This window comes from Callorhinus ursinus, unplaced genomic scaffold, assembly GCF_003265705.2.
Source record: "Callorhinus ursinus isolate GAN/ISIS: 27379988/994484 unplaced genomic scaffold, GSC_fseal_2.0 scaffold18, whole genome shotgun sequence".
Classification (NCBI taxonomy): Eukaryota; Metazoa; Chordata; class Mammalia; order Carnivora; family Otariidae; genus Callorhinus; species Callorhinus ursinus.
Window position 1 is genome coordinate 25022430 of NW_027397080.1, and position 27145 is coordinate 25049574.

The following is a 27145-nucleotide window of genomic DNA, read 5'->3' on the forward strand; positions in this document are numbered from 1 at the left end:
ACCCCTCCACTTGGCTCTCAGAGTGCAGGGCCCCAGCCTCCCTCAGGCTTAGGAAACCCTGAGGCAAGACACACCTTGAAACCCTGCCGGGGTTGGGGATCCTGCTAGAGGGACCCTGGGTGCAAAGTTTTGACCTTCTATGCACTCTCAAAGCACAGAGCTGGGACTCTCTTCAGATAAGTGTCTCCCCCAAAGGCAGAGAGCATCTCTCCCCACTTGCTCGAAGGGAATGGTGGGGAAGATTCTGGATCCTAAAAGGGGTAGACAGACCCTGCAGAAGGGCAGAAGGGGTCTCAGCCATGCTCTCACCAAGAAAGCCCCAGGACCCATGGGGGCCCTTCTCTTGGAACCTAAGGGTGTGTGGGTCTTTGCCCCCCACAACCCACATACCACCCCAGGCCTATTTCTCTAACAAAGGGAGAGCCCCTCCCTGGGACTGAGCAGAGGTAGCTCCCCCAGTGGTTAAACAAGCAGGCACAGCAAGAGGTTAGGAGGCCAGGGACTGAAATGAGGACAAGGCACTGACAAGTTTAAAACATGTATTTAAAATACAATTTATAAAATGCTTAATCTGCCGACTCAGGAGCCCGCGGTGCGGGGTGGCGGGGGGTAGGCAGCTGCCCGCTAGACCAGCAGAGCAGGACTGCAGGGATGCGGCCCTCCCTCCCATGCCCTTCTGTTCAGACACCCAAGGGGCCCATGTGCACCCCTGGATCACACGACCAGAAAACAGGACCCCAGAGGTTTCCAGAGTCTCTGCTTACCAGGGAGGCTGGGGCAGCCCTGCCGGCCCATCCCTGAGCAGAGCATACCCACATGGGGCAGAGCAGGGTTTGGCCGGGCTGGACAGGGCAGGGCGGGGCGGGGCAGTGGGCTCTGGAAGGGGCTGATGGTAGCAGATAGGGTGTTGCCTCCTGCCTGCAGGTGGGGAGCACCCTGATTGAGTGGGCTGAGAAGGGTTGGTCACCAGGCCTGGACCCCCAGCTCCTTTGGTTATAGGCTGACATCAGAGTAGTGGCTCATGGGAAGCGGTTAGCTGGAAGGTCTGAGGCCTGGCTCATGGGGTCAAGGAGGAGCTGGGGGAAGGGGACAGTACCATGAAGGCAGATAAAGGGGCAGCAGCCTCAGGTTTCTGCCCCACCCCCACCCCCCTGGGGTTTTCCAAGCCAAAGCCTGCAGCTTACTTTAAAAAAAAAAAAAAAAAAAAAAAAAAGGCGCACTTAAGGAAAGTTACAGACAACTACCAAAAAAAAAAAAAACCCAACAAACAAAAAAAACCCCCCGACACACAAAATCCAAACCATTCTCCCATCTCCCCTCCCGCCTCCCCCCAACATAATACAGTTCCTTGTTTTCATTTCTTTCTTTCTTTTTAAAAAATTTCCTGCCACCTCTCCATCTGGGAAGCCAAGGGTACAACTGCTGGTGGGTGGTGGCAGGCACACAGCGGGCAAAGCCCCATCTTTGGCCAGAGGGAGGTGGGAACACCAGTCCCTACTACATCCTCAATCCACAGACACCCATCAGCTGACCTTCCTTTTGGTTCCCGCTACGGGAGAGGGGGGCAAGAACAGGTGGTCCCATTGGCTGAGCAATCAGTACTCCTGGCCATGCCACCTGGCCTACCTCTGTGCCCTTCTCCAACTGAAAGGACAGTCTCATCTCGGGCCAGAAACCACTATTACATGAGGGCTGGATACTGCATCCAGAAGGAGGAAACTTGGTCACAGGGCAGCGGAGCTATAAAGACAGTAGCCGACCTTCTTCCTTGCCCACTCCTGGGGGTCACCCCCTCACAACAGCCTCTGGGTACAACCCAGCAGCCTGTGGCTTCCTCATGACCGAAGCTCCGTCCGAGCTCTGCACACGTACAAGTTCCCGGCTGCTCATGGTCACAAGGCTGTGCTATGGACTAGCTGCGATTCCAACGGCAGCTGGCCCTTCCTCCTCAGTGGGAGATGCAGTGGGACACGGCTTGCTGGGCCTGGCCTACATTCCCACAGGGCAAGGCTGAAAGCCAGATGAACCGAAGGTGGAGTGAGCCTGCAAAACCGAGCTTGTCACCTTGGCCACCGCAAGCTGCCCTAATCACAAAACGTCCTTTCATCCACTCCCAAACTCATCCGCTTGGTGGGAGGCTATCTGGCTGGCTGAGGGATAAGGCGCAGTGCAACGGAAGAGACCAGAAAGCCTGAGAGGACCCCGATTGTACACACACACACACACACACACACAGACACACACACACACACACACACAAGCTGCTCTGCGCAGTTGCCCTTAGCCTCTTCCACCTTAAAGAGCCAAAGCAAATCTCTAGGCTCTAGGGACAGAGGGGAAACTGCCTTCATTCCAGGCCCTCGCTCTGGAAAAATGGGTGAAGGGTAGCCTGGGTCTATGGGGAACCAGTCTGTCACCACCAATCTTTGCAATGCACAGCTTGCCTTTTCCCAAATGAATGGTCAGCTCCCAAGGTAATGATTTCACAAAGGAAATGTACCAGGCATGGTTACCAAGCTGGTGCCATCAACAGAGATGGTGCTCCACAGACCCTTGAGAGTTTAAGCATTGCTGGAGTGGGAAGATCTAGCCACCTTCTGAGCACACTGGGCAGGAGGCTCAGAGTCCTGGAGCCACTCTCTCCTGGCTCTCCTCGGAGCAGCAAGTCTCAGCAAGACTGAGCAAGTCTCACATCCCTTACTTCCGAGCCCGGAGTGCATCTCACTCCCTGCTCTCTTCCAAAAGGAGCAAGCCTGGCTGGCAGGGAACCACCCTGAGGGGTATGGGAAGGGGAAGTCTGTTCACTTTCCCTATCTCCCAAAATACTAGAGGTGGGGTTGGCACCCTCCCCAGGCTCTCTGAGCCCGTACAGCTAGCTCAGTCTCCACGTAGGGCCTAGATGCCCCGGGACTCAGCTGAGGGAGGGAGGTATAGGCATGGGGTGCTCATCTGTCCAGGGGGCTGCGGAGCCCTGCCCCTTCTCTGGGCGGCAGTAGGAATACAGAAGCTAAGCTCACCAAAGTCCTATTGGTTAATGTTCCTAGTGAATTTCCCAGAAACATTTTTAAGTAGACTACCAAACTACCCTTTCTCAATTAAAAATTCATTAAACTGCTAAAACCCCTCCCATGCACTTTTCCTTGCAAATCAGGTATTTGTATAAACAAACAAAAATAGGAAGGAGAAAAAAAAAAGAAAGGATATTTTCAAATGGAACTTGCTTTTAAGTGATGAAGACATGCACTTGCAGGTGGGTGGACGGGAATTCTCATCTGTGTTTTGAAATCCCAAATTAATGAGCATGATAAACTGTTATTGCTGGCACTGGCTTTACCCCAAGTGGCCAAGTGGCACTGTCTGACTCTCTACTCTGAGTCCTTCGTGGGTCCCCCCAACCCTCCCCTGACCCCCACCCTTTCCCTTTCCATTGACTTGGGACAGCCCTTGTAGACGTGCCAATCACAGTGGGAAGGGGGGGGGAAGGAGGGAGGTCACAGTGCATGGGGTTCAAGGTCACAGTGGGCGGAGCAAAGGGGATCACAGTGCAAGTAAGTCAGGTCGTTCCCTCTGCTCAAGTCCAGCTGTCTGCCACAGCAGTGCGACCCGTGGCGGACGACCCAAGAGGCGGCGGCGGCAGCGGCGGCATCCTTTCCCACACGCATTTATCTGCGCTGTTTGAAGCCCTGTGACCCATCTGGACCCAAAGGCTGTCTGATCACATTATTGGGCTGCCTGCTGTCCTCAGGTTGGGAGATCCTGGTTGGCCTGGAGGGAAGAAGATCAGAGGGTGGCCTGAAAAAGGACATAAAAGAGGTCCCCAGATCTTAAAACTGCAGCTAGAGCACAAGGCAAAGTAGCCGTCAGCCAGCTCTGGCTCCCTCTCCGATGAGCAGACTCGGGATCTGCAAGCTGGGAAGCCCCTGTGGGCAGGTGAGGCAGGTGAGGCAGGTGGTCTATGTTCACCTGAGCAGTGGCAGCGCTCTTCCCCTGAATCTAGAGGGCAGGGGGAGTGCTCAAGGGCCCAGCTTGTCCAGAGGCTCCACAGAGCCTCTGGACAAGTTCAGCCTCCACAGAACTGCGTGGTGCAGACCCTTCAGGGTATCGGGCAGAGGTAGAGACCCCTAACCAGAGCTCAGGAGAGGGACCAGGCATCGGCCATGGCTACCCTCCTGCTTCTCTCCAAATCATGTGGCTAATGGTTGACTCATTTTAACATGGAAGACTACAAGGAAACAGACCTTTTCTAGGCTGCCAAGTGAAGGCTTAGAGGAGAATGGGAGTCTATCAAATTAATGAAGGGACAGGAAGAAGGTACATAGATTAGTTCAAGTCCCAGAATAGCAAACCCAAGGAGGCCTCTCAAAGTCAGAAAGAGGCTATTTTAACAAATACTGCTTTAGCAGGAGGTGACAAATTTACATAATGCAACCTCTAGGACTGCAGAGAAAAAAAAAAGTGCTGGGAACGAAAAAGGATTTAGAAAATGCACCAAACATCACAGAGAGCTATTATAAGACCCGGAAGATAACATCTAAGCACTTCGTGGGGTACCATCCGCTGTGCCAGGCAGGGTTCTCAGAACACCACACATTTATTTGCACAACGAGTTGACAAGGGAGGTACTATCGTTACCCCATTTCCCCCACAGATGAGGCTATGAGGATACAGAGAGGTTAGGCAGCCGGAAGTGGAAGCAAATGGCAGATTCTGACTCAGAGTTTGTGTCTTTAACCTCTGCGCCACACTGCGCCCTCCCCACCCCCGTGCCCGCCTGCAGAGGCGGCAGAGCAGTAAGCCACGACCTCAAAGCTTGCAGTCCTGAGCCGAAGCAGCAGACCCTGAACTTGCCCACCAGGTCGGGCTTGGCAGCTGGAGCTGCCACGGTTCTAGAGCTGATTCTGCCCACTTCTCACTACTCTGCCCGCAGCGAGGCTACTCCCCCTTCCACCTCGGAGCGGCCTGGCGGAGTGGTGGATGGTCAGCCCTGCTGGCTGCACTCACCTGTCGAGGATGGGTTTCTCTTGTTCCTCCTCGGGGCTGGCGCTGCCCAAGATCCGCTTCCGGGCCTCAGCGTACTCCGCCTCACGCTGCGCTAGGGACTTGACAGGAAGGGCTGGCCTGCTGGTGGAGTTGGGGCTGCTGACCACACCATTGCTGGTGGGCCTCTTGAGGATGCGGATCTGTGGAGGGGGCCCCGTGGGAAGGCTATCGTCCTGAATCACAATGGGCACTTTGGGAGGAGATTTGGATTTCCTGCTGACAAAGAGCAAATACAGCTTCACAAGTCTTACCCTTGACTCCAGAGGCCCCATCCATGTCCCTCACCCACCCCCTCCCTTCACTTCCCCTCCCTCCTCCTAATTCTTTTCATTATTCTCTGGCCTCTGACCAGACACCAAAACTCTCACTCCTCAAGAGGGGTTTCCCAAAAGAGCAACCTTGCCATAAGCTTATGTCGTCCTCAGGTCTGCTCCTCAGACCTAACCCCAGGCAAAGGGGGGCTGGAACAGCACCTCATTCTGGGACTTCTATCCCCCGGTTCACAGTCACATCAACCACTGTTTGGCCCCTGTGGCAAAACATTTCGTGCCCAGAATCCAATGACGTCAGTTAAAATCCCAACTTCCCTACACAGACCAGAGTGTAACAGGCTGGTGTAGTGGGACCCCTTAGCTGAGGGGTCAGCAAAGTGTTCACTCTAGCCATGGCCTTCCAGCACAGGTGCTCACACCAGTCAAACACTACAAAGGAGCCCACTCCACCATCCCTGCCTGGCACCAAGACGGGGTTTACCAAACCGCCTCAGCCTTCTGGTAAGTGACCTGTGCCTCCCAGAGACAAGCTACTCCAGACAACTGGATCATCTCTTCAGAAGAGTTTCTGAGCAGAGACACCTCCCTCACCATGGCTCCCTGGGATGCTGGACGCGGCGGGGCTGGGATAAAGGATAATCCTAGAAACAGTGCTTGGCAGTGCTCAGAGGAGAAGCATTGTCCAAGGCTGGTGGATGTGCACACCGGACAATGCGTCCACAAGGAGAGGTGGAAAACCACACAGGAAGGGAGAGAAACAAAAGCCACCAGGGAAAAAGGGATCCAGGCAGGAATGACGGCCCTTCAACAGCCACAAAGACCCTCCCCAGAGCAGCCCCAACTAGCTTCTCTTCAGAAGCCAACAGCCTACGGGGGCCTGTTTTCAGAGTCCCAGTTGGCAGGATGGGAAGGGGCTGGAGCAACTCAGCTGCTGCCAGGGGGACTGGAACAAGTCCCACGTGGGACAGGAATGGCGTGGCAAAGGGACTGTAACCAGACATCAGTGCAGTTGCTGAGACAAGCAGACAGACAAGGAGCCAGCAATCTGATCAGAGGCAGGGAGCCAGGAAACTAGTGGGTGGGCAGGGCACCATGGCGTCCCCTGGGGAATGGTAAGCAAGTCCAGAGAGGTCCTCTCCTCCTCCTCCCTTCACTGTCCCTGTGGGAAGCCCACAGGTTACCTAAGTCCAAAGACAGACGGCTGAGGTCAACTTTCACATGCTCTGAAACCCACTTTCTCTGCTGTCTGGGTGGGGGAAAATATCCTTAAAAAGGTCTTTGAGAATTTCTGAGAATCTTCTCTTCCAGAATACCCCCATAATGCCCTCAGCCACCATGTACGTCATGGAGGGCCCAGAGAAATCATCTGTCCAACCTCTTTATGTCACAGAGAAAGAAACTGATGTCCAGAGGGGAAAACAGCTTGTCCCAAACCTCAGAGCAACTGGAACAGAGCCAGCCTAAAACCCAAGTTTTCTGACTTGTCACCTCCCCACTTTCCACCAGACCACCTCACACCGGGTACCTACTAAGTTAGAAGGCAGATGCAACAGTCGAGTCTCACTCTCAAAGCCTCCAGCCACATCCTGGAGGGACACGCTCAGGAACCTGCCCTGCTAACCCTAACGGCCACCTGGAGAACACCACTGACTGCCCAGCTCTCAACTGGCAGAGTGCATGAGCCCTCAGACCAGACAGCAGCCTTACCTCTCCTTTTGTGTGATCTTCAGTTTTTTTTCCAACCGTCTGTCTATTTCCTAGAGGAAAAAAATGTATATAAAAAGTGGAAAAAAATCTCTCTTAGATAAAAACTTATGTCTTTATTTTCAGAGCTAAGGACGGTGTCCTCTGAGCAGGGACATTAGTGTGCCCTTTGAGGTAACGGATGCAGACCTCCCTTTACTAGACTTGGGTTTGGAAACCTGACTCCCTAAAGGTTCATCTCCCTCCATCCCCATGGCCACGGTGATAGTTCTAGACCTCAGCATGCAGCTGGGTTCTTTGTATAGCTTCCGACTAGTCTCCTGGCCTCCAATCTGTCCTCCACAGAGCCACTCAAATCAACTTCCTACACAAAAATCTGGCTGTGTCACTTCCCCACTGAAACCCCTTCAATTGCTTGCCAGGTTAAGTCCAAGCTCCTAAGCACGCCTCGTCCCTAGCTTCCTTTATCTTCTGTTCCTGTTTTACATGACTATGAAACTGAGATGTTACTAAGCCCCAGAACCCAGCATGCTGATCCACCCGCCCGCAATAGCCTCCCCTTTGCAAACTTCCACTGACCCTGCAAACCCCACACTGACATCAGCCTTTGCGTGGTGAAATCCTCCCTGACCCCATACACAGTTCATCTCAGACATTAAGCTCTCCCTTTTCCATTCCTTCATGAGCACAGGTTATCACATATTTTACAGCCTCTTCTCCCCCACTGTTACGGACTTGAACTCTGTGACTGGCACCTTTACCTAACCAAAGGTCTAGAACAAAACAGAAGCCTAACATCTGTGAAACTGGCTGGCAGTGAGCCCTCAGGCCCTCGGCACATCATCACAGATGATGCTCCCATACCCTCACGCACAAGGGTCCACACACTGGACGGGAGGAAGCTATGTGCGGACAAAGACCAAACCTTCAGGCTCCTTGGCCGCCCCACTGCTTTTTCATACGAAACATCCCACTCAACTGTCCTCAGTGAGGACAAGAACATTTAGCTACTGGAGTAGGAAAAGGTGTATGAAAAATTATATTATTTCTCTGAAGAAAAGACTTGTAACAGTGGTTCTCAACGAGGACTGGCTTTCCCCCCAGGGAACATTTAGCGATGTCTGGAGACATTTTTGGATGTCCCTGCCAGAGGGGAGGTGCTAGTGGCAGCTAGTGGGTAGAGTCCAGGGACGCTATGCTGCGAAAATCCTATAATGCACAGAACAGCTCTCACAGCAAAGTATTACCTAGCCCCAAATGTTAGTAGTGCTGAAGTTGACAATCTTGACCTATAGGATATATGGGATTTTTCAAAGGAGTCTAGAACTTGCAAAATGTTAAGAGTCACTGCCTTAACTGCCAGTAAAGTCTTTGAAATTTGCTGAGATCCACCTCAGGGCCAAGTGGGTAGCCAGTTTTCATGTTTCAAATGTCTTGAAAATGACTATTCTACAGTTGATGAGTACAGTTCAAGCTGGTTAACTATAATGTTCAGAACCTCTACATTCTTACTCATTTGTTAGGTTTACTGACTATGCAAAGAATCAAAGATTATTTTCTAGTAAATTACTGTTCATCATTATGAAATGATCTTCTTTGCCTTAAAATTTATTATTTAATATGAATAAAGCTGTGCCAGTTTTCTTTTGGTTAGTATTCCCCAGAATGTTTCTCTCTTTTCCTTCTCATCTTTCCCTCTTCTTATGTTTGTCTCCTGTAAACAATATGAAGCTTGACTCAGCATATGAAGCTAGATTTCAATCCAGTCTAACACCGACATTCATTCTGATTGGTGCTGAGTTGTGTTTAACATTGTTTGTCTTTATGACCTACCCGACACTCAACAACTGTTTGATGACTGACTGGCAAAGGTGCACCAAGAGTACAGGCATGACCTGGATGGTTTCTGGGAACTGACAGACGCGCAGGGAGTCTAGGCCCACAGCACTGACTGTATCAGAATTGTAATTCTTCTAAATTTTTTTAAATTAATACTGGTTGTTTGGCCTGAGTAGATCCTATGTCTCACATTAGTCTAAAGCCTGTTACCATGTAAGGGCTTTCCACAACTAACTTAGTTTTAAAGCTCCATACTGTATCATTTTGTTCCCATCTGAAAATGACACTTCTTACTCAAGTTTCTCCACCATAAATGCAAAGTTTACCATCTGTGGGATTTAGAGGCCCTCACACAGGGTCAGAACCAAATGCCTCCACGGGCCAGGCAAGTAACCCAAACTCCTTTTGCAGGGAGCATAGTGGGGAACTGAAGGGACTGCAAGGCACCAAAGGGCACTGGCCCTGCCTACAGACAGGCAGCAGAGCCTTGGCTGACATGACCAGAGCTGGTATTTTAAAATTCAAATAAAATAAAATAAAAAACAAATTCAAGATTTTTATGGGAAAGCTCTACATTTTTAAACTTCATTACATGAACTCTCACTTTCATATCACTATGATATAGCCAAATAAGGCATTTAGGCAAATGGGCTAATACATGAGTCAATTTTTTTTTCTTAATGGTGGTAAAATACACATTACTTTAGCTGAATGTGAGAAGTCCCATCCAGGTTTCTCTCAGGAGAGCAAACTGCTTCCTTCTTTCTGTTGGGCCTGAGGGAAGATAGAGAATTTGCCCAGGCCCAGCAAATGGAGGCTGGAGAGAGAAAAGTCCTTTAAGAGGACATTATGGACCATACCTGAGTGAAGGGGCCTCTGTCCCCAGACTAGATATACCTGACATATAAACAGCTGGCTTTACAAATAATGCCTTACGTCAATATAATGCTTTACGGCTGTCAAATACACTTCCCCCAGACACTCATTTTCTGTTCACACCACCCCTGTCTGATAGACAAAAGAGCTTTTACCCCTTTCTGTCAGATGAAGGAATGTGGCTCAGGAAGGTTAAGAAACAAACCCAGTGTCACAAAGTAAACCACAGAGGCAGCCCAAGAACTGCGGCCTTTCGAAGCCCTCCCCGACGCCAGCACAGCTCCACAGCTGTTCAACCCCCTGGAGATGGTAAAGCCATTAGATCCTGATCTCTTCCTCATCTCCCCTGAATGTCACATTGCTCCGTGGCACTCCAATGACTAGCGCTCCCATCAAACTCCATCACACCAGGCAGGATGGCTTATCAGAGCTGAGCAGGAATCCTTCCATCAGATTAGAGAATGGGATATAAATCCAACAGCTTTGGGAGAAAGCTGATCCTGACCATGTCCGGATGGCCAGCTGGACACCAGTGTGCCCAGAGCTGGCCCCGCTAAGAGGGAGTGCCCTGCCGGCAAATGGAGAGAGCGCTGCAGCTCCCTCTGGCGTCTGTCCAGGTATCATGAGTCAGAACATTCTCTTTTGGGACAAGGCCTTGCAATTGAGCTGCTCTCAGTCTCGTGCTCTGAAGAGCTGCACCAAGCCAAAACTTTCCTACGGGGTGCACTACAAGGAGAATGCTTGTCTCCTCCAGAGACAAGTGGAGCCCAGTGGAATTAAACAGGCCTCAGAATGCTGCATGAGGAAGCATCTAGATGTGGGCCCCAAACAAGAAACCTTATCACCTAAGGGCACCTTCTCTTTTCATAAGGATGAACAGAACCCTGGTCCAAGGTCAAGACTTCTGTGTTAGAGGCCCAAACTCCACACGCAGTGAAAGAAACCCATATATAAGCTCATCACTCTATGACTTCTCGGAGCGACGAGAGGTCACCAGGACACAAGCAGGTGTTAGGGCACAAGCACATCAGAGGTGAAGTGCTAAGAAAAGTTTGATTTCCCATGACTGTTCCTGGAAAGGCTAGCTATTTTTGGTCAAGTAGCACTGAGCAGACTCCAGAAGATGATGCCCTGTGCTCTGTTAAGAGGTCCGTGGTCTCCTCTTTGGGTCAAAACCCAAGCAAAAGCTCTGTTCCTACTAACAGATACAGATATCACTTTTCCGGTGGGGCTACATCTCTACAAAATGAGGTACACCCTTCTTGGTCCGAGAGAACAAGCAAAACCAGAAGGAAGGAGTGAAGGCAGGAGGTCATGAAGACCCACAGTGGGGAGCAAGGTAGTTCTGGACAGGGCCAGTCCCTTATGGGAGGTAAAGGAGAGGCCCCAGCCACAAGGTGAATGAAGTCAAGATGCAACGAAGCAACATCTGCAAATTCCACTCATCTGAGGAAGAAGCACAGCTTCACTGGCTGCTGATGCCCTTAACCTTGCAGTGACTGTCTTTGTGAGCTCCCACAGAAAGCTGGGGGATGGAGGCACACGAGGGAAAGAGCAGGGACGGGGCCGTCCCAGCCTATTCTGTTACACAGCCACCATCTTCCAAAGGATTAAAGGAGACAAAGAGGAAAGGGATGAATCTGCAAGGGGAGGCAAATTAGCAGGAAGAGGTGGATGAGAAAGGAAAAAACCAAAGTGGGAAGCGGAGAGAAGAGGCAGAAAGGCAAAGAAGAGCAGTAACTGGGCTGCTCTGGGCCTCGGTGCAAAGTACAGCTCGGCCCCATTTGTACCCTCAGGCCTGAACATTCAAGAAACAGACTATCGGTTTACCTGGGGGTGATGATGCCCTGGGGGACTGATTCAAACTAGCCAAACTCACAAGAGACAGAGTGAACAAACCCAAATCCTCCTCTGCTACACTGTGGGGGTGGAGAGGGTGGCCACCCTTTCTGGTGCCTGACCTTCTGCTGCCGCCCCCCCCCGCCGCCGCCATAGTGCCAGAGGAGCGGACTACCCTGCTCCACCACTGCATCTCTCCTCTGATAACCAGAATCCCCGGTCACCAACACAATCAACACAATTCCTAAGATTTCAAGAAATCTTATATCAAATGGAGATTCCTGACTCCAAGTTAGGAAATAACCTCTTTTTATCAGAAGTTACTATTTAAGTGACTCTTCTCAGATAATTTGCTTCTCTTTGTCAGTTTCCATTTCAGAAGATGACATTTTCTGACTTTCAAATTCAAGGAATAACGACTGGTTTTGGACTCTTTGTGACCATGTACCACAGATTTGTCTGGTCTTGTGCAGCTACCCCAAACTGGGGAGCACACATCTGCAGACAGACACTGGGTGGAATCTAAAAAGAGACAGGAACCCCACACGTACAGGGTTTCTCTCAGAACTGAAGCCTGACAGGTCCTGATGAACACAATGCCACCGTTTCAGAAAAAAGCACAGGAGATGCTGGGAAGGAGGAGAAAGCAGGCCTTCATTCCAACATTTCTGGCCCTGAACTCCCAGCACCAGCGACAGCGCCAGGCTGGGCCTGATCTCTCTATGTCTTGGGCACGACCCCAGCATCCACTCCCTCCTGTGTCCCCAGCAAGGCACCTATGTCTCCCATACCACACATCTGCATGAGATTCTGCCTGTTCTTACAAGGGCCCCAATTTCACTTAGGAGTGAAACACAAGAATTTACAGCTAGAGCCAGCAAAATCTGGTTTAAAACTATCAGATAAAAAGGTCTCTGTACTTTTGGAGGACACCACTGGCCATTTCAAATCCAGGCGTGTAATCCACAGACACTTCTCCAAACCACCCCCACCCCAACTCTTGGTTTTTTTGTTTTCAACAATTTTATTTTTTAAGCTTTTATTCATTTATTTCAGAGAGGGAGGGAGAGGGAATGAGCTGAGCGGGGGAGGGGCTGAGGGAGAAGCAGACTCCCCACTGAGCAGGGAGTTCGATGTGGGAGCTCGATCCCAGGAACCAGAGATCATGACCTGAGCGGAAGGCAGATGCTTAACTGAACCAACTGAGTCCCACACCAACTCTGTTAACTGTATGTTTTAGCCCCGCTTGCCTTGTTTCTCTCCGTCAGTGGCTTGAGAGTGACAGTGCTTACTCTACCGCTGCTGGCTAACTCCAGGGAGAGAAGCCCTCAAAGTTTTACCATGCCAGGTTTAATCAAACCCATGTTTCATTCAGGATCACCATCAGGATCAAAACATTAATTAACTCAACTCCTGGGCAAACACTATTGGTTAAGTCAAAAACAAAACAAAAAACCCCCTGAAAGTTGGGACGCCTGGCTGGCTCAGTCAGTGGGGCATGTGGCTCTTGATCTCAGGGTAGTAGGTTCGAACCCCATTCTGGGTATACAGACTACTTAAAAATAAAATCTTTAGGGGCGCCTGGGTGGCTCAGTCCGTTAAGCGGCTGCCTTCGGCTCAGGTCATGATCCCAGGGTCCTGGGATCGAGCCCCACATGGGGCTCCCTGCTCAGCGGGGAGCCTGCTTCTCCCTCTCCCTCTGCCTGCCTCTCTGCCTACTTGTTCTATCTCTCTGTCAAATAAATAAATAAAATCTTTAAAAAAATAGGGGCCCCTGGGTGGCTCAGTCCATTAAGCATCTGCCTTCGGCTCAGGTCATGATCCTGGGGTCCTGGGATCCAGCCCCACATCGGGCTCCCCGCTCAGATGGGAGTCTGCTTTTCCCTCCCCCCCCCCACCCAGTGCTCTCTCCCTCTCTGTCAAAATAAATAAAATCTTAAAAAACAAAAACAAAACAAAGATCTATTTAAAATAAACAAAATAAAATCTTTAAAAAGGCAGCATTCAGAAGTTGAGACACAAGACCATCAAGGCCATGAATTCATTGGCTGCCTTTTTAATACAGACACATTAGTGTATTGGAAGGTTCTATTTCCCACAATACACTCTTCCATTCTGTTATTCCCTTAGCAAGGAAAAAGATTCCACTTTAAGTGGGTTACTGTGGGGGCACAGGATATAGTTTTAAAATTCCCTCCCTAAGGAAGTCCATGCTTTGCTAATGTATCTCAAAGGTGTCCTTTTGCTTCACTGTGACAAAAAGCTGGAAACAAGCATTTGTGGAAAATCTACTATAAGGTAGGAGATGTGTCAGATGCTGGACCCCCAGAGGTCAGGCAATCATCATTGGAAGAGGAGAGCCCAGCCAGGAGGGAGAAGACAGATAAGGGAACCACAGTTGCTACATCAGCTGTACGAACAGTGTTTTTGGAAGAGAAATGGAGAGCAAGTGATCCTGCAATGAGGAGTCAGGGAAAACTGCAGAGACCTAAAGAACAAAAGTGTCAAGGAAAAGGGAGGGGTATAAAAAAACCGAGCGGAAAGATGAAAACATGAAGAGAAGGAAAGGAAAAAAGGAAAGGGACCCCAAATAAGAGATTTTCTAAACTGAAAAACTTCTGAGATTACTTGAGCTGAAGTAGGCAATGGCTTTTATTAGCTGATATGAACACTACTCAAAAAGCTGCTGCAGAAAGTCGGCTATACTTCACTGGGCCAGCAAGGTAAGAATTTGAAGAAACCAGGGGCACCAGAAAACCGTGAAGGGCTTTGGCGGAGTGTGTGTAAAGACAAAACAATTCGTACTTCCCTGGAAAGGAAAACTGCTTCCTGCTTTCCTTCCCAAGTTCACTGGGGCTTTCAGGATCTCTCTGCACCTGCCCAGAAAGAGGAAATCCTTTGGGCATACTCTCCAGCTACGCTCCCCCGTCCAGTGGCCACCACACATGGCCAGTCCCAACTGAGCTGTGCTGTAAGGGCCAAATGCACAGCAGGTTTCCCAGACTTAGTCCAAGAATAGTGTAAAATAGCTCATTAACCTATTATCAGTATTGATTACATGGTGACATGATACTATTTGGGGTATACTGCATTCCGTTTAAAATATTAAAATTAGGGGCACTTGGCTGACTCAGTGGGTAGAGCATGTGACTCTTATTTTCAGGGTCGTGAGTTTGAGCCACCCTCCCCCCACTTGTTGGGTATAGAGGTTAAGTAAATTAAACTTTTAAAAAATACTAAAATTAATCCCACCTATTTCTTTTTACTTTTTAAATGTGGCTTTGAGGAGCGCCTGAGTGGCTCAGATGGTTAAATGTGGCTTTGAGGAATTTTTAAATTACATGTGTGGCTGCATGGTACTTCCTTGGACAACACTCCTTGAGATCTAACTTTAGAATAAGATGTATCTATCTGTTATACGTTTAATCTTTCAGCAACTAGCAACTTAATTCCTTAGAGACCCAAGGGGCATGTTGTTTACTGATGTGCAAAACCTACTCTGGTGAGTCCTGTCATTTTGGCATGACAGCAACTAGCACTTACCCAGTGCCCAACCTTTGGTCCAGGCCCAGCTCTGAGTAACACTCACCACCTTGTGTCAAACTAGCTCTGAAACTGCTGTTGTTGGGAGTCACCAAAGACCTCCACTGCTGCCAAATTCAATGGTAAATTCTACATCCTCACTTCACTCAATCTCTCCGCATCATCCAACACTGCTCAAAACTCCTTCCTTAAAGCATGTTCTTTCTTTTTTTTTTTAGGGGGTGAAGGGAGGGTCAGAGGGAGAGAGAGAATCCCAAGCAGGCTCCACAGTAAGTGTAGAGCCCGACACAAGGTTCAATCCCACAACCCTAAGATCATGACTAGGGCTGAAATCAAGAGTTGGACACTCAGCTGACTGAGCCACCCAGCTGCCCTTTTTTTAAAATTTTTTTCTTTAATTTTTATTGTTATGTTAATCACCATACATTACATCATTAGTTTTTGATGCAGTGTTCCATGATTCATTGTTTGCGTATAACACCCAGTGCTCCACGCAGAATGTGCCCTCTTTAATACCCATCACCAGGCTGACCCATCCCCCCACCCCCCTCCCCTCTAGAACCCTCAGTTTGTTTTTCAGAGTCCATTGTCTCTCATGGTTCGTCTCCCCCTCCGATTTCCCCCCCTTCATTCTTCCCCTCCTGCTATCTTCTTCTTTTTTTTTTCCTTAACATATATTTCATTATTTGTTTCAGAGGTACAGATCTGTGATTCAACAGTCTTGCACAATTCAGAGCGCTCACCATAGCACATACCCTCCCCAATGTCTATCACCCAGCCACTCCATCCCTCCCACCCCACCCACGCTCTAGCAACCCTCAGTTTGTTTCCTGAGATTAAGAATTCCTCATATCGGCGAGGTCATATGATACATGTCTTTTTCTGATTGACTTATTTCACTCAGCATAACACCCTCCCAGTTCCATCCACGTCGTTGCACATGGCAAGATCTCATTCCTTTTGATGGCTGCATAATATTCCAGTGTGTGTGTGTGTGTGTGTGTGTGTGTGTGTGTGTGTGTGTATACACCACATCTTCTTTATCCATTCATCTGTCGATGGACATTCTTGGCTCTTTCCACAGTTTGGCTATTGTGGACACTGCTGCTATAAACATCGGTGCACGTACCCTTGGATCCCTACATTTGTATCTTTGGGGTAAATACCCAGTAGTGCAACTGCTGGATCGTATGGTAGCTCTATTTTCAACTTTTTGAGGAACCTCCATACTTCCAGAGTGGTTGCACCACCAGCTGCCCCTCTTAAAGCATCTTCTATACCAGCCTCCCAGATCCCACCTCCCACAGTCTCCTCCTACCTCCCTGGTAGCTCCTCTCACACCCCGTATTTGATTTCTTTTGCAACAGGATAGGCTCCTCTTCCTATCCAGACCTCCCGAGGTTGGAGAGTTTGCCCCTCTCCTCTTCTATAGCTCTGCTGGCCTATTCAGTGATCTCATCTAGTTCCACATTTTCTTTTTTTTTAAAGATCTTTTTATTTGAGAGAGGGAGTGAGCATGAGCGGGGGGGGGAGAAGCAGAGGCAGAGGGAGAAGCAGACTCCCTGCTAAGCAGGGAGCCCAACGTGGGACTCGATCCGGGGACTCTGGAATCATGACCCAAGTTGAAGGCAGATGCTTAACCGGCTGAGCCCCCCAGACGCCCCTCCACAGCTTTATAGACATCAATATACAACTGCTGACTCGATATGCCCACCCTAATTTCACAAGGGACCTAACCTTACCAGGTCCAAAACCAAACTCTTGATTTCATTCACTCACCCAAGTCTGCTTCTCCCACATTCCCTCCACTTAGCCCATCTCAGAAATTCCAGTCTTCTCAGAGCTCAGGCCAAATACTCTGGAGTTAACTCTGATGCCTCCTTTCATACCCCACATCAGAACTTGTTGATTCTACTTCCAAAACATGTCCTGAATTTTCTCAACACTTCTGCTGCTATGACCTCCCTGGTCCAAATTACCACAGTCCTTGAATGGACAGCTGAAATAGCATTCTCATCAGTCTGTTTCCACTCTTTCCCCTACAGTTTATTTTACACACAGCAGCCAGAATGATCCTTTTAAAAACCAAGTCAGTCTCTGCTTAACACCCTCATATTGCTTCCTATTTCAAGATAATACCCACCATGGCCTAGTAGTCTCTACAGGATCTGGCTCCTTGCTACCTCTGACTTCTTCTCCTACCACTCTGCGCTATTAGCCCCCACTGTTCCTCACATAAAACAAGCATGCTCCAGCCTCAGGACATTTGCACTTGCTGTTCCCTCTGCCCGAAATGCACTTCCACCAGTGTCTGCACACTTGCTTTCTTATTTCCTTCGGTCTCTCTGCCTATCTTTATGGAGAGGCTTTCTCTGACCCCCCCCCCCCCCACAACAAAACGGCACTTCTGCCAGTCACTTTTTATGCTCCTTATCTGTTTTATTTTTCTTCATTGTGTATGTGTATAAAATATTACTGTTTTACTGTCCATCTTTCTCCACTAGAAAGCAAGCTTTATGAGAAGAAACTTCATTCACTATAGTTGTCCATAGTGCCTAAAATAGTATCCAACATATGAATTAATGAACCATCCTATGAAATAGGATTTTAGAAACATAATTTTTAAAAAAGATTTTATTTATTGGGGCACCTGGGTGGCTCAGTCATTGGGCGTCTGCCTTCAGCTCAGGTTGTGATCCCAGAGTCCTGGGATTGAGCCCTCCATCGGGCTCCCTGCTCTGCGGGAAGCCTGCTTCTCCCTCTCCCACTCCCCCTGCTTGTGTTCCCTCTCTGTGTCTCTGTCAAATAAATAAATAAAATCTTGAAAAAAAATTGTTATTTATTTACTTGAGAGAGAGACAGCGTGCACAAGCAGGGGGAGAGGAACAGGCAGAGGGAGAAGCAGGCTCCCCGCTGAGCAGGGAGCCTGACATGGGGCTCGATCCCAGGACCCCAGGATCATGACCCGAGCCGAAGGCAGACACTTAACTGACTAAGAAACCCAGGTGCCCCTGAAACAGGATTTTAGAGATATATTCCCATTTCACAAATGATTTAGAAACTGATTCCAAGAGGTTATTTAACTCAGCCATGGTTCCATTGCTAGTATGGAGTGGAGCCAGAATTTGAAATGGGTCTATCTGGGTCCAAAGGCAGCAACACCATCCATATTCTAAGGCTCTAAGGGGGCTCCTGGATGTCACAGCTGGTTGGGCGTCCAACTCTGTTTTGGCTCAGGGTCGTGAGATCAAGCCCCGAGTCAGGCTTTATGCTCAGCATGGAATCTGCTCGGGACTCTCTCCCTCCCTCTCCCTCTGCCCCTCCCCACCACTCGTTCTCATCTCTCTCTCTCAAATAAATAACTATTTAAAAAACAGAAACAAACAAACAAACAAAAAAATAAGAGCTAAGGCCGCTGTAGGCCCTTCTCAGCAGTGGTGGCCGCAGCAGCATTCTGCAAGCACCTGCCGCAGGTTCGTGTAAGGAAGGCACTGTGCCCTCCCTTCACCGCCTCTCATACTCAGCACAATCCAAGGGATGTACAGCAGCCTTGCTACACACTCAGAGGTTAAATGACTTGCCTAAGGCCACTCATCTAGTAAGTGACAAAACTGAACCCTAAATCTCAAGAGGAGGAAGCAAAAGGGTTCAGGAGCTGGCTAGTGGGTGGCCACAGGAACTACCAAGCAGGATAAAGGCTGACAGAGAACACCAACCTGCCTCCCCTACACCTCAGGCCAGGTTAGTGCAAGCTCAGGGTTCCTACGGAAGGACTACAGCAGTGGCAGATCACAACAAAGTCCAGATATTAAATCTGTGAAAAAGTACCCAAAAAGAAGTAATTCTTCAACAGAGAACAAGCCTTACAATTGAGATGTATCTCAAGCTGGATACATCTCAGAAACTATGAGTTGCCATGTTGAGACACTGTTTCCTTCTGCTTCCAGTACCTCTTCAAAGGGCTCCATGGGGGGGCGGGGCGGAATCCATGCAACCCTTTCCTTTAAAGGTGCAGAACAGGCAGCAGTAGGAATAATGGTGGTGAGCCCTATCCTTGGAATAAAATAGTGGGTAGAATCTAACGGGGCTCCCCTTTCTCCAAGTTTATTACTGTTTTTCCCTTCCAACTTGTACAGAAAAGAGTGTGTTAGTCCTCAGGCGCAGCAATAAAAGAGACCCCTTAGCCAGTCTCAGGAATTTCCCACTCTTCCCAGACAGAGGCTGTACTGGAGTGGCTGGGGAGCTGGAGAACAACGTCCTCCCATTCACAGCAATGGCACTCTGTGCCCTGACATCTGCCTTTGCAGGACGCTTTACTAAGTGCTTCACTCAGCTCTTACCATCAGGCAAAGCAAGATTTTATTAACCTAAGTTTACAAAAGAAGAAAATGAAGCTGAGAGAAAGATAGGCAGTGATTTGCCCAAAAACCAGACCTGGCACCTAAACCTTTAGCCTAGCCTTCTGACTTTTGTTATTATTGCCATGGACGGAGGAAGTGGGTCACTAACTGACAGAAGTGACTACTCTTTCTTCCTTTTATTAAAGAAGACAGAAAGGCTCCTCTCCCAAAGGAAATATGCATTTGGACTCTGGGGAATGGCACAAAATCATTCTTACCTCCCCTCTACACCACCACAAGGGTTTATCCAAACACCCAAGGGCAGTGTCATCAAAGGCTAGTTAGAATCATGGTACTAAGCACGGGCAGCAAACACAATGCCTCCAGGGCCAAGCCAATAAAGCCAGCAGGACAGAACACAAGAGGTTACATAATACATAAAGTGCGGACTCCAGAGGAGAGGAGAGGAGCTCAACCAAGACCCAGGTAAAGGCATTCAAACTCAATATATAAAAAACAATGTGCATCCCAAAGAGTATATAGGCTGAATACCCAAGAGCTGCCAGTTTGCAACTATGGATACAGAGATCCTTAAGACAGTGGGCAGAGTTGTTAAATCTTCTCAAGAGATCTGGGAGCAAAACTTATTTATATTATCTCTTTTCACCTGCCCAGATGTTAAAAAGTTATTTCCCACTTATGATCGAGATTTCAACCAGCATGTCACTTGCCATCAGTGTTCACTGTTTTTAGTGTTACAACTAACAGCAGCAGCATCCTCTCGGCTCTCAAGAACCAAATTCGAGATTCTCGGACAGGAAATTTAGTACCTCACCATCAGGTTACAGAGGCAGAAGCTCAATCCCTGGTGAGACAAGTAACTACCTCAAAGGAACCAGCAACTAAATATCCTAACACTGAACTGGTTAATTATCTGCTGAAAAGCAAAGGTAAACAGTCCAGAATGCTCCCTGAGAGTGTGGGCTCAGGATGCCAATAGCTGAGCTGAGATGGACCAAGTGATTTCCCCTCCTGGACACTAGGAATAAAAACACCTCCACATCAATAGGTCACAGAGACTGACTGGGAAGATGAATGTACAAATGTACTCCACCCAGCCTGTAGTGAGAACTTAAGATGCTAACAAGCCCTTCCAAAAGGGGACCGTGGGATTTGGGAGTTTGCAGGCTTATGGTCAGAGTCCATTCACGAGCGAGTCATGCAGCCAGGTAGCAAGAACTGACAGCTGGAGGGTCACAAATGCCTGTACAAGCCAAGAAGGCCAGAGCATGAGGGCTGGGAATTTGGCTCTCATGGTCTAGGAAGAGTGGTGACAATCCTGACCTCTCCAGATTCGAGTCATAACTATCCTGTACAATCACATCTAAGGATCACAACCCTAAAGAATGCAATTTCAATGTACATATTATTCCTTTTAGAAAAGAATGACTGTTATTTCCTGTGTTCATTTTATAAGGGCAAGAGTTTTGGGTGTGGGGAGGGGATGACTTACTGGGAGGTACATTTTTTTTTTTGGGAGGGACATTTTTTTTTAAAGATTTTTTATTTATTTATTTGAGAGAGAGAATGAGATAGAGAGAGAGAGCATGAGAGGGGGGAGGGTCAGAGGGAGAAGCAGACTCCCCACTGAGCAGGAAGCTCGATGTGGGTGGGACTCAGTCCCAGGACTCCAGGATCATGACCTGAGCCGAAGGCAGTTGCCCAACCAACTGAGCCACCCAGGCACCCTGGGAGGGACATTTTGAAATGTCTTACCCCCAAGGATGAGATTCCTTATCTACATAAGGACTGAGGTCAGGATTTGTTGCTAATTTCTTTTTTTTTTTAAGATTATTTATTTATTTGAGAGAGACAGAATGAGAGATAGAGAGCACGAGAGGGAAGAGGGCCAGAGAAGCAGACTCCCTGCTGAGCAGGGAGCCCGATGCGGCACTCGATCCCGGGACTCCAGCATCACGACCTGAGCCCAAGGCAGTCGCTTAACCAACTGAGCCACCCAGGCGCCCCTTGTTGCTAATTTCTGAGGTGGTGGGTCTTAACCTCTATCTTCCCAACAAACATCCTGCAGAGAGCTGAATGTTAAAGAGAAGGATGCTTGGTAGAGGGTAGCAGTTAAAAACACTTCAGCAAGAGAAATCTCTATGGTTACTACCTAAAAAAAATGCATTCTGTATTCTGGCCACAGCTATAAGTAGCTAAACTCAGTCTTCTCCTAGGAAACCAACAAGTCAGTAACTGTCCCAACAGAAAAAAAATTTCTACTCCTGTGGGGCAAGTGTGCAGGAAAGAACACACCATACCTTGTGAAGGCTTCTACCTGGTACAGCCAGAAAGGGATATTACTGTGGGGAAGCCACCGCAGTATAAAGGTGAAAACTGGAAAGAAAGGGCTGGCCCCAGTAATACGTTTAAGTCATCAGATCGAGACAGCAGTGCCTTTTCTCTTTGTAGGAATTTACTGAAAGCTTCAGAGAGATACACTGAGTTCTCTCCTGCTGTATAAGGAAAAGCAAGAAGGCCTGTGACTGCCCGAATTTCCAGGCCACAGCAACCATGGCAGCTCTCTCAAACACCCAGAGCATGCTGGTAACAGGCCCCCCATGCAGCTTCAATGAAAAGAGCTGAGAAGTTATAGTGAAAAGCTCATTATCGTACCTTCTTTGAAACCATAGTAAAACAGATCTTTTTCCAGAGTCTCAGGGACAGACTGCTCACAGCATGATCATGTCTAAACTGGCCAACTGCTTTATAGAAAGTCCGCACTGAGCACATCACAGTCCTTAGGATCCAATCTTCCCAGAAAGACCGGAATAGCTTAGAAATGGCTCCTTTAGGCATAGTATACCGGGATTTGTGCTTTCTCATACCACGAGTTTTAAATGCCTTCTTTACTATAGGGATAGACAAAGAAATCAGTACCAGGTAGCTCCAAAATAACTGTTATTTGCCCACTACCCACAGCCACTGTAAATATTCCATAATGACAGCAGTTACAGGAAATGCTGAAGACATCAAAGTGAGGTAGAAGCCATGCTTTGCGGAGAATGGCCTCTTCTCTAAAGAATAAGAAGTTAATCAAAGTTCTTACCTCTTAAATTAAAATCTATGTCACCACTCTGCTTAAAACAAAACAAAACAAAACAAAACAAAAGGCTTCAAAGCTTCAGGACAAAGTGCAAGCTCCCCAGGACCAAGTACAACGAGGCCCTTCCAGATCTGGCCCCTGCATACCTTTCTGGCCTCATCTGTTTCCATTCAGTCCTGCCAACTCCCTACCCTACAGCCAGAAGGAAGTATTTGAGTATTTGTAGCTCTCCCAATGCAGCACATTCTTCTCTTGCTGCCTATATGCACACTGGCCCTACACTCTACCCACCTCTTCCAGACTTAAAACAACTTAATTCTAGTGGTCCTTTGAATCATCACCTTCTCTACAGGACTGTCTCTGATCCCAGCCATGGTACCCCATCTATGCCTCTTCCAAAGAAAGCGCTGCCTTACCCATTTGACTCCTCCATCCAGTGCCTGGTACGCAGTAAGTTTTCAGTGTTTACTGACACCTTCCTACAGTAGACTTGTATGCCACCCAGCATCACTGATGGGGTCATGTTTAGAGGCTCAAAGAGGGTAAAAAGTAAACATAAATTTGAATTCTAGTCCAGAAGACCAGTCATCCTTTAACTTAAGATATATTTTCTTTCAATTAGCTATATGACTTGCCCTTGCCAAAAACAAAATGCAACTTTTGAGATGCAAAGAAATCCCAGAGAGGTTGCCAATGCATTATAATAAGTCCAATTCCATTTGTGTACCATTTATCTTCCCTTAGGTTCGGATTAGCCCATTACCTACAAGATGGACTAAGTCATGTCTTTTTTTTGTCTAAACAAGTGAATATATAAGACTTCAAACTATCAGAAACTGAGCAAACTGCTGATCTGATTTTTCTTTCCTGGAGCACAAAGATGTCTTCCAATTACAAAATGCTCTATTTGTCCCCTGAAATGTGCTTAAGACAAAGGACAGAATTTAGAGTTTGAATCAACGTTAACTCAATTTATATTTTCATTTCTCCCAAAGGCAGTGTATTTTTTTTAAGATTTTATTTACTTATTTGAGAGAGAGAGAGTGAGAGAGCATGAGAGGGGAGAGGGTCAGAGGGAGAAGCAGACTCCCCACTGAGCTGGGAGCCCGATGTGGGACTCGATCCTGGGACTCCAGGATCACGACCTGAGCTGAAGGCAGTCGCTTAACCAACTGAGCCACCCAGGCGCCCAAGGCAGTGTATTTTTTTAAAATATTTTATTTATTTATTTGACAGAGAGAGACACAGTGAGAGAGGGAACACAAGCAGGCGAAATGGGAGAGGGAGAAGCAGACTTCCCACGGAGCAGGGAGCCTGATGTGGGGCTCGATCCCAGGACCCTGGGATCATGACCCGAGCCAAAGGCAGACACCCAATGACTGAGCCACCCAGGCGCCCCAAGGCAGTGTATTTTTAAAGAAGCATTTCCTTAGCGGAATATAAGCTATATTCCTTGAATTGTCCTTTGACTGGGGATGTAACTCCTTGGGAGGAAACAGTCAAAGGAACAATTCTATATTAGGTCAATGTTCGCCATACTAAAAGCAAAAAGCAGCCTATTTAAAGAACATCTGGACTGTTTCTCAAAGCCTTCCTAGAATGACACAATAGCACTCAATATTGAGTATTTTGAAGATATGCAAGAAAAAATGACCTCAGATGTACTGACACATAAGACATTCCAGCATGATGTCAAAATTTTTTGTAGTGATGAGGGCAGGGATCACCAAAAGTCTCTACTTTCAAGGATCAGAACTACCTCCAGATTATATAAAGTTAGAGTGTTCACTTTAGAAATTAGCCAACCCCCATTTGCTAGTCTTCTCACCATCCAGGTTGCTTCTTTGGAGGGTGGGTACTTAACACTCATTACTATGTATCAGTTGGAAGACAGGATAAACAGAAGATAAACTTAAGATGCAACTGCAGACTTTCAGATGCTACATCTGAAAGACATGTACAGTGCATTGGTTTCCCAGTGATGTGGACATAGTGCTTCATCCCCTCCCTGGCTCCCCTCCCACAAAAGTGCACATCTACAAAACCCTTTGTGAAATTCAAAAAGGGAATTAAATTCAAAAGAGTTTTCAAATATAAGCACAAAGCAAACATATTAAAAAAGAAAAGTAATGCCCAACTCCCACGTCTTCCCCAGGTCCCAGGTAAAGAGACAGCAAAATGCTACAGATTGAATTCTGCTTTGGAGTCAGACAGGCTTGGTGTCAAATCCCAGCTCCCTACTTACTATCTGTGTGACCTTGAGCAAGACAGGTTACTCCCTAAACCTCAGTTTCCTTGTTTATAAAAGGACAATAACTCTACAGGTTATTTCAATGGTTCAATTAAAAGATATAGAAGAAACGTACATTTTGGCAGTTACCACTCATTACGCTGACAAGGCAAGGTTTGGGTTCCATCTTTGTATCTGGCAGTTTTAAAGGGTTTTACTGAAGTACAGTAGAAAGAACACTGAAAGCATCAGAAAGATCTAAGTTAAATCTTATATCCCTGGGGTTCATTCAGCTGTAAAATTTGAGATTGGGCTAGCTGATCCCTAAGTGAATTTCACATTCTGAAAAACAAAAGTAATCCCCAGTTTCTGAATCCTGCATTCATTCTTTTCATTTTCTTCTTTAACATGAAATACTCATGTCCAGGGGCACCTGGGTGGCTCAGATGGTTAAGCATCTGCCTTCAGCTCAGGTCATGATCCCAGGGTCCTGGGATCAAGCCCCACATCGGGCTCCTGGCTCGGTGGGGAGACTGCTTCTCCCTCTCTCTCTGCCTCTCTCCCTGCTCATGCATTCTCTTCTCTTTCTCTGTATCTCTGTGTCTCAAATGAACAAATAAAATCCTTTAAAAAAAAAAAAAAAAGAAATACTCATGTCCCTTGTAAACAGGTGAGAAAAATCAAAGAAAGGCCAAGATGCTCAAGCAACTTATCATTTGAGTCACTCAAATTGCAGGCCAGGCTTCTTTTGCAGGAGGGTGTACCTGAAGGGTGTCTGAATGATGCACTCATATTAGTGGTAGGCAATAAAATGCCTGTACCCGGAAATTTTGCATTCTCTGGCACAAAGTCACTGCTAAGCACACTGCCTACCCTGCACAGACACTAAAAAATGTTTGTTGAATAAATACCCAGATGACACCTGTTGCTCCATACAAAATCTTTCAATTGGTCTCCTTACTCAAGTCAAAATCCAAGAAAGATGGTCAGCACATAAGAACTGTACCAAACACCTTCTGAACGAATTACTTCTTCAAAACTTTAATTATGCTAAGTGGAAAAACATAAACACCATGAAAGAAATGCTGAACCACCGGAAAAAACTTCGAAGCGAAGCCAAGTTTCAACATTCCCGCAGAGATACACCCACTGCTGCGAGGGTCAATTTCTTGGCCTCTTCCAGCTCTAACGAGCACCCTCAAAGGCGCTTGGGGGTGGGGAGGAGGAACCCAGCTCCTGTTCTACCCTGGCACACTCGGCTCTCCACGCCCCACTCCCAACACATAAACCTTGAAGGTGGCTGTCACTCGAGCCAGCACTGAACAGACACGAACACGGGGAAGCCTAAAGGCCATCTCCCCATCTTCACGAGGGTCGCCACAGAACCACAAACTCTGATAAGATCCAAATTAATCACAAACCTAATAAACTTGGTTCCGGCTGTTCCAGCTTGGGATAAGCTATTTTTTCCTACAGCTTCTGGAAGTCAAATAAAAACTCCAAAAGCAAAATCGAACGGTCCATTTCCACCCCCTCCTCTCCCAGGAATGTGGCTACTTTACAAATCGCTAGCACTCTCCGAGACCTTCGCCCGGGGCTCAGATCGTTGGGTGGTTCCCCGGGGAGAGGGGCTGCCCGCCGGGCTTTCGGCTGTTCCGGCGGGGTCCCCGGGAGACCCGCCTGCAATGGGCTCTCAGAGTAAAACTGAAAGAGAAAAAAACCCCAGACTCGCCCACAGTGGCGGAAGGCGCAAAGCAATAGGGGATTTTAGCGCAGAGTGGAGGGGCCCAGAGACGACTCAATTTCCCCTCCGGCCCTCCGCAGCTCTTCTCCGGAGCCGGGCACGCCGCCCCGGTCCGCGCACCCCCCCCACATGGTATGTCGCTCCTCATCAGAGCACATGAACTTTAAAATGGTGCCTCGGGCGGGGGGGGCGGCGACAGAAGAGGAAGGGTCAGAAAGTCCCGGGACGAGCGAGCAGGCGCGGGGGCCAGGGAAGGAGGCCCTGGGTGGCGGGTGGGGCGCCCTGGGTGACGCGCACGTCGGGGGTACAGAGGAAGGCGCACCAGGCAGAGGTGGAGGGAGAAATGGAACGCGGCCCCTTTAAGAGGCCTTCACGGCGCTCAGGGACCGGGGGCCTCTCCTCCACCCCCGGCCCGGCGTGTGGGGCCCTTCCTTGGGGAGAACCATCCCCAGGCCCGCTCCCCGGAGGCTTCCCTCACGCCAGGTCCCGCCCGGCCCTGCCCCACGGCGGCGGCTCCTCCTTACCCCGCTGTCTGCCGCCTCCTCCCAGCTTTCAGCGACCTCCTCATCTTCCATCTTACTCGCCGCTTTCCCTCCTCCCCCACCCCCTCCC

The 27145-nt window shown here is 48.4% G+C and overlaps 1 protein-coding gene across 3 annotated transcripts; it reads right to left on the bottom strand.

Moving 5' to 3' along the window:
* Nucleotides 1-522: 522 nt before the first annotated feature.
* On the bottom strand, nt 523-27145 carry SZRD1 (SUZ RNA binding domain containing 1). Of its 3 annotated transcripts, none has more exons than XM_025855891.2 (4): nt 27058-27145; nt 7020-7069; nt 5002-5253; nt 523-3765 (listed from the first exon to the last, which is right to left on the bottom strand). In XM_025855891.2, exons 1-4 carry the CDS (start codon nt 27106-27108, stop codon nt 3663-3665), a joined length of 456 nt encoding a protein of 151 aa, XP_025711676.1. In that variant the 5' UTR covers nt 27109-27145; the 3' UTR covers nt 523-3662. The 3 variants fall into 3 exon arrangements, with proteins under 3 accessions (XP_025711676.1, XP_073759398.1, XP_025711674.1); XM_073903297.1 differs by having other exon boundaries at nt 523-3792; XM_025855889.2 differs by having other exon boundaries at nt 5002-5256.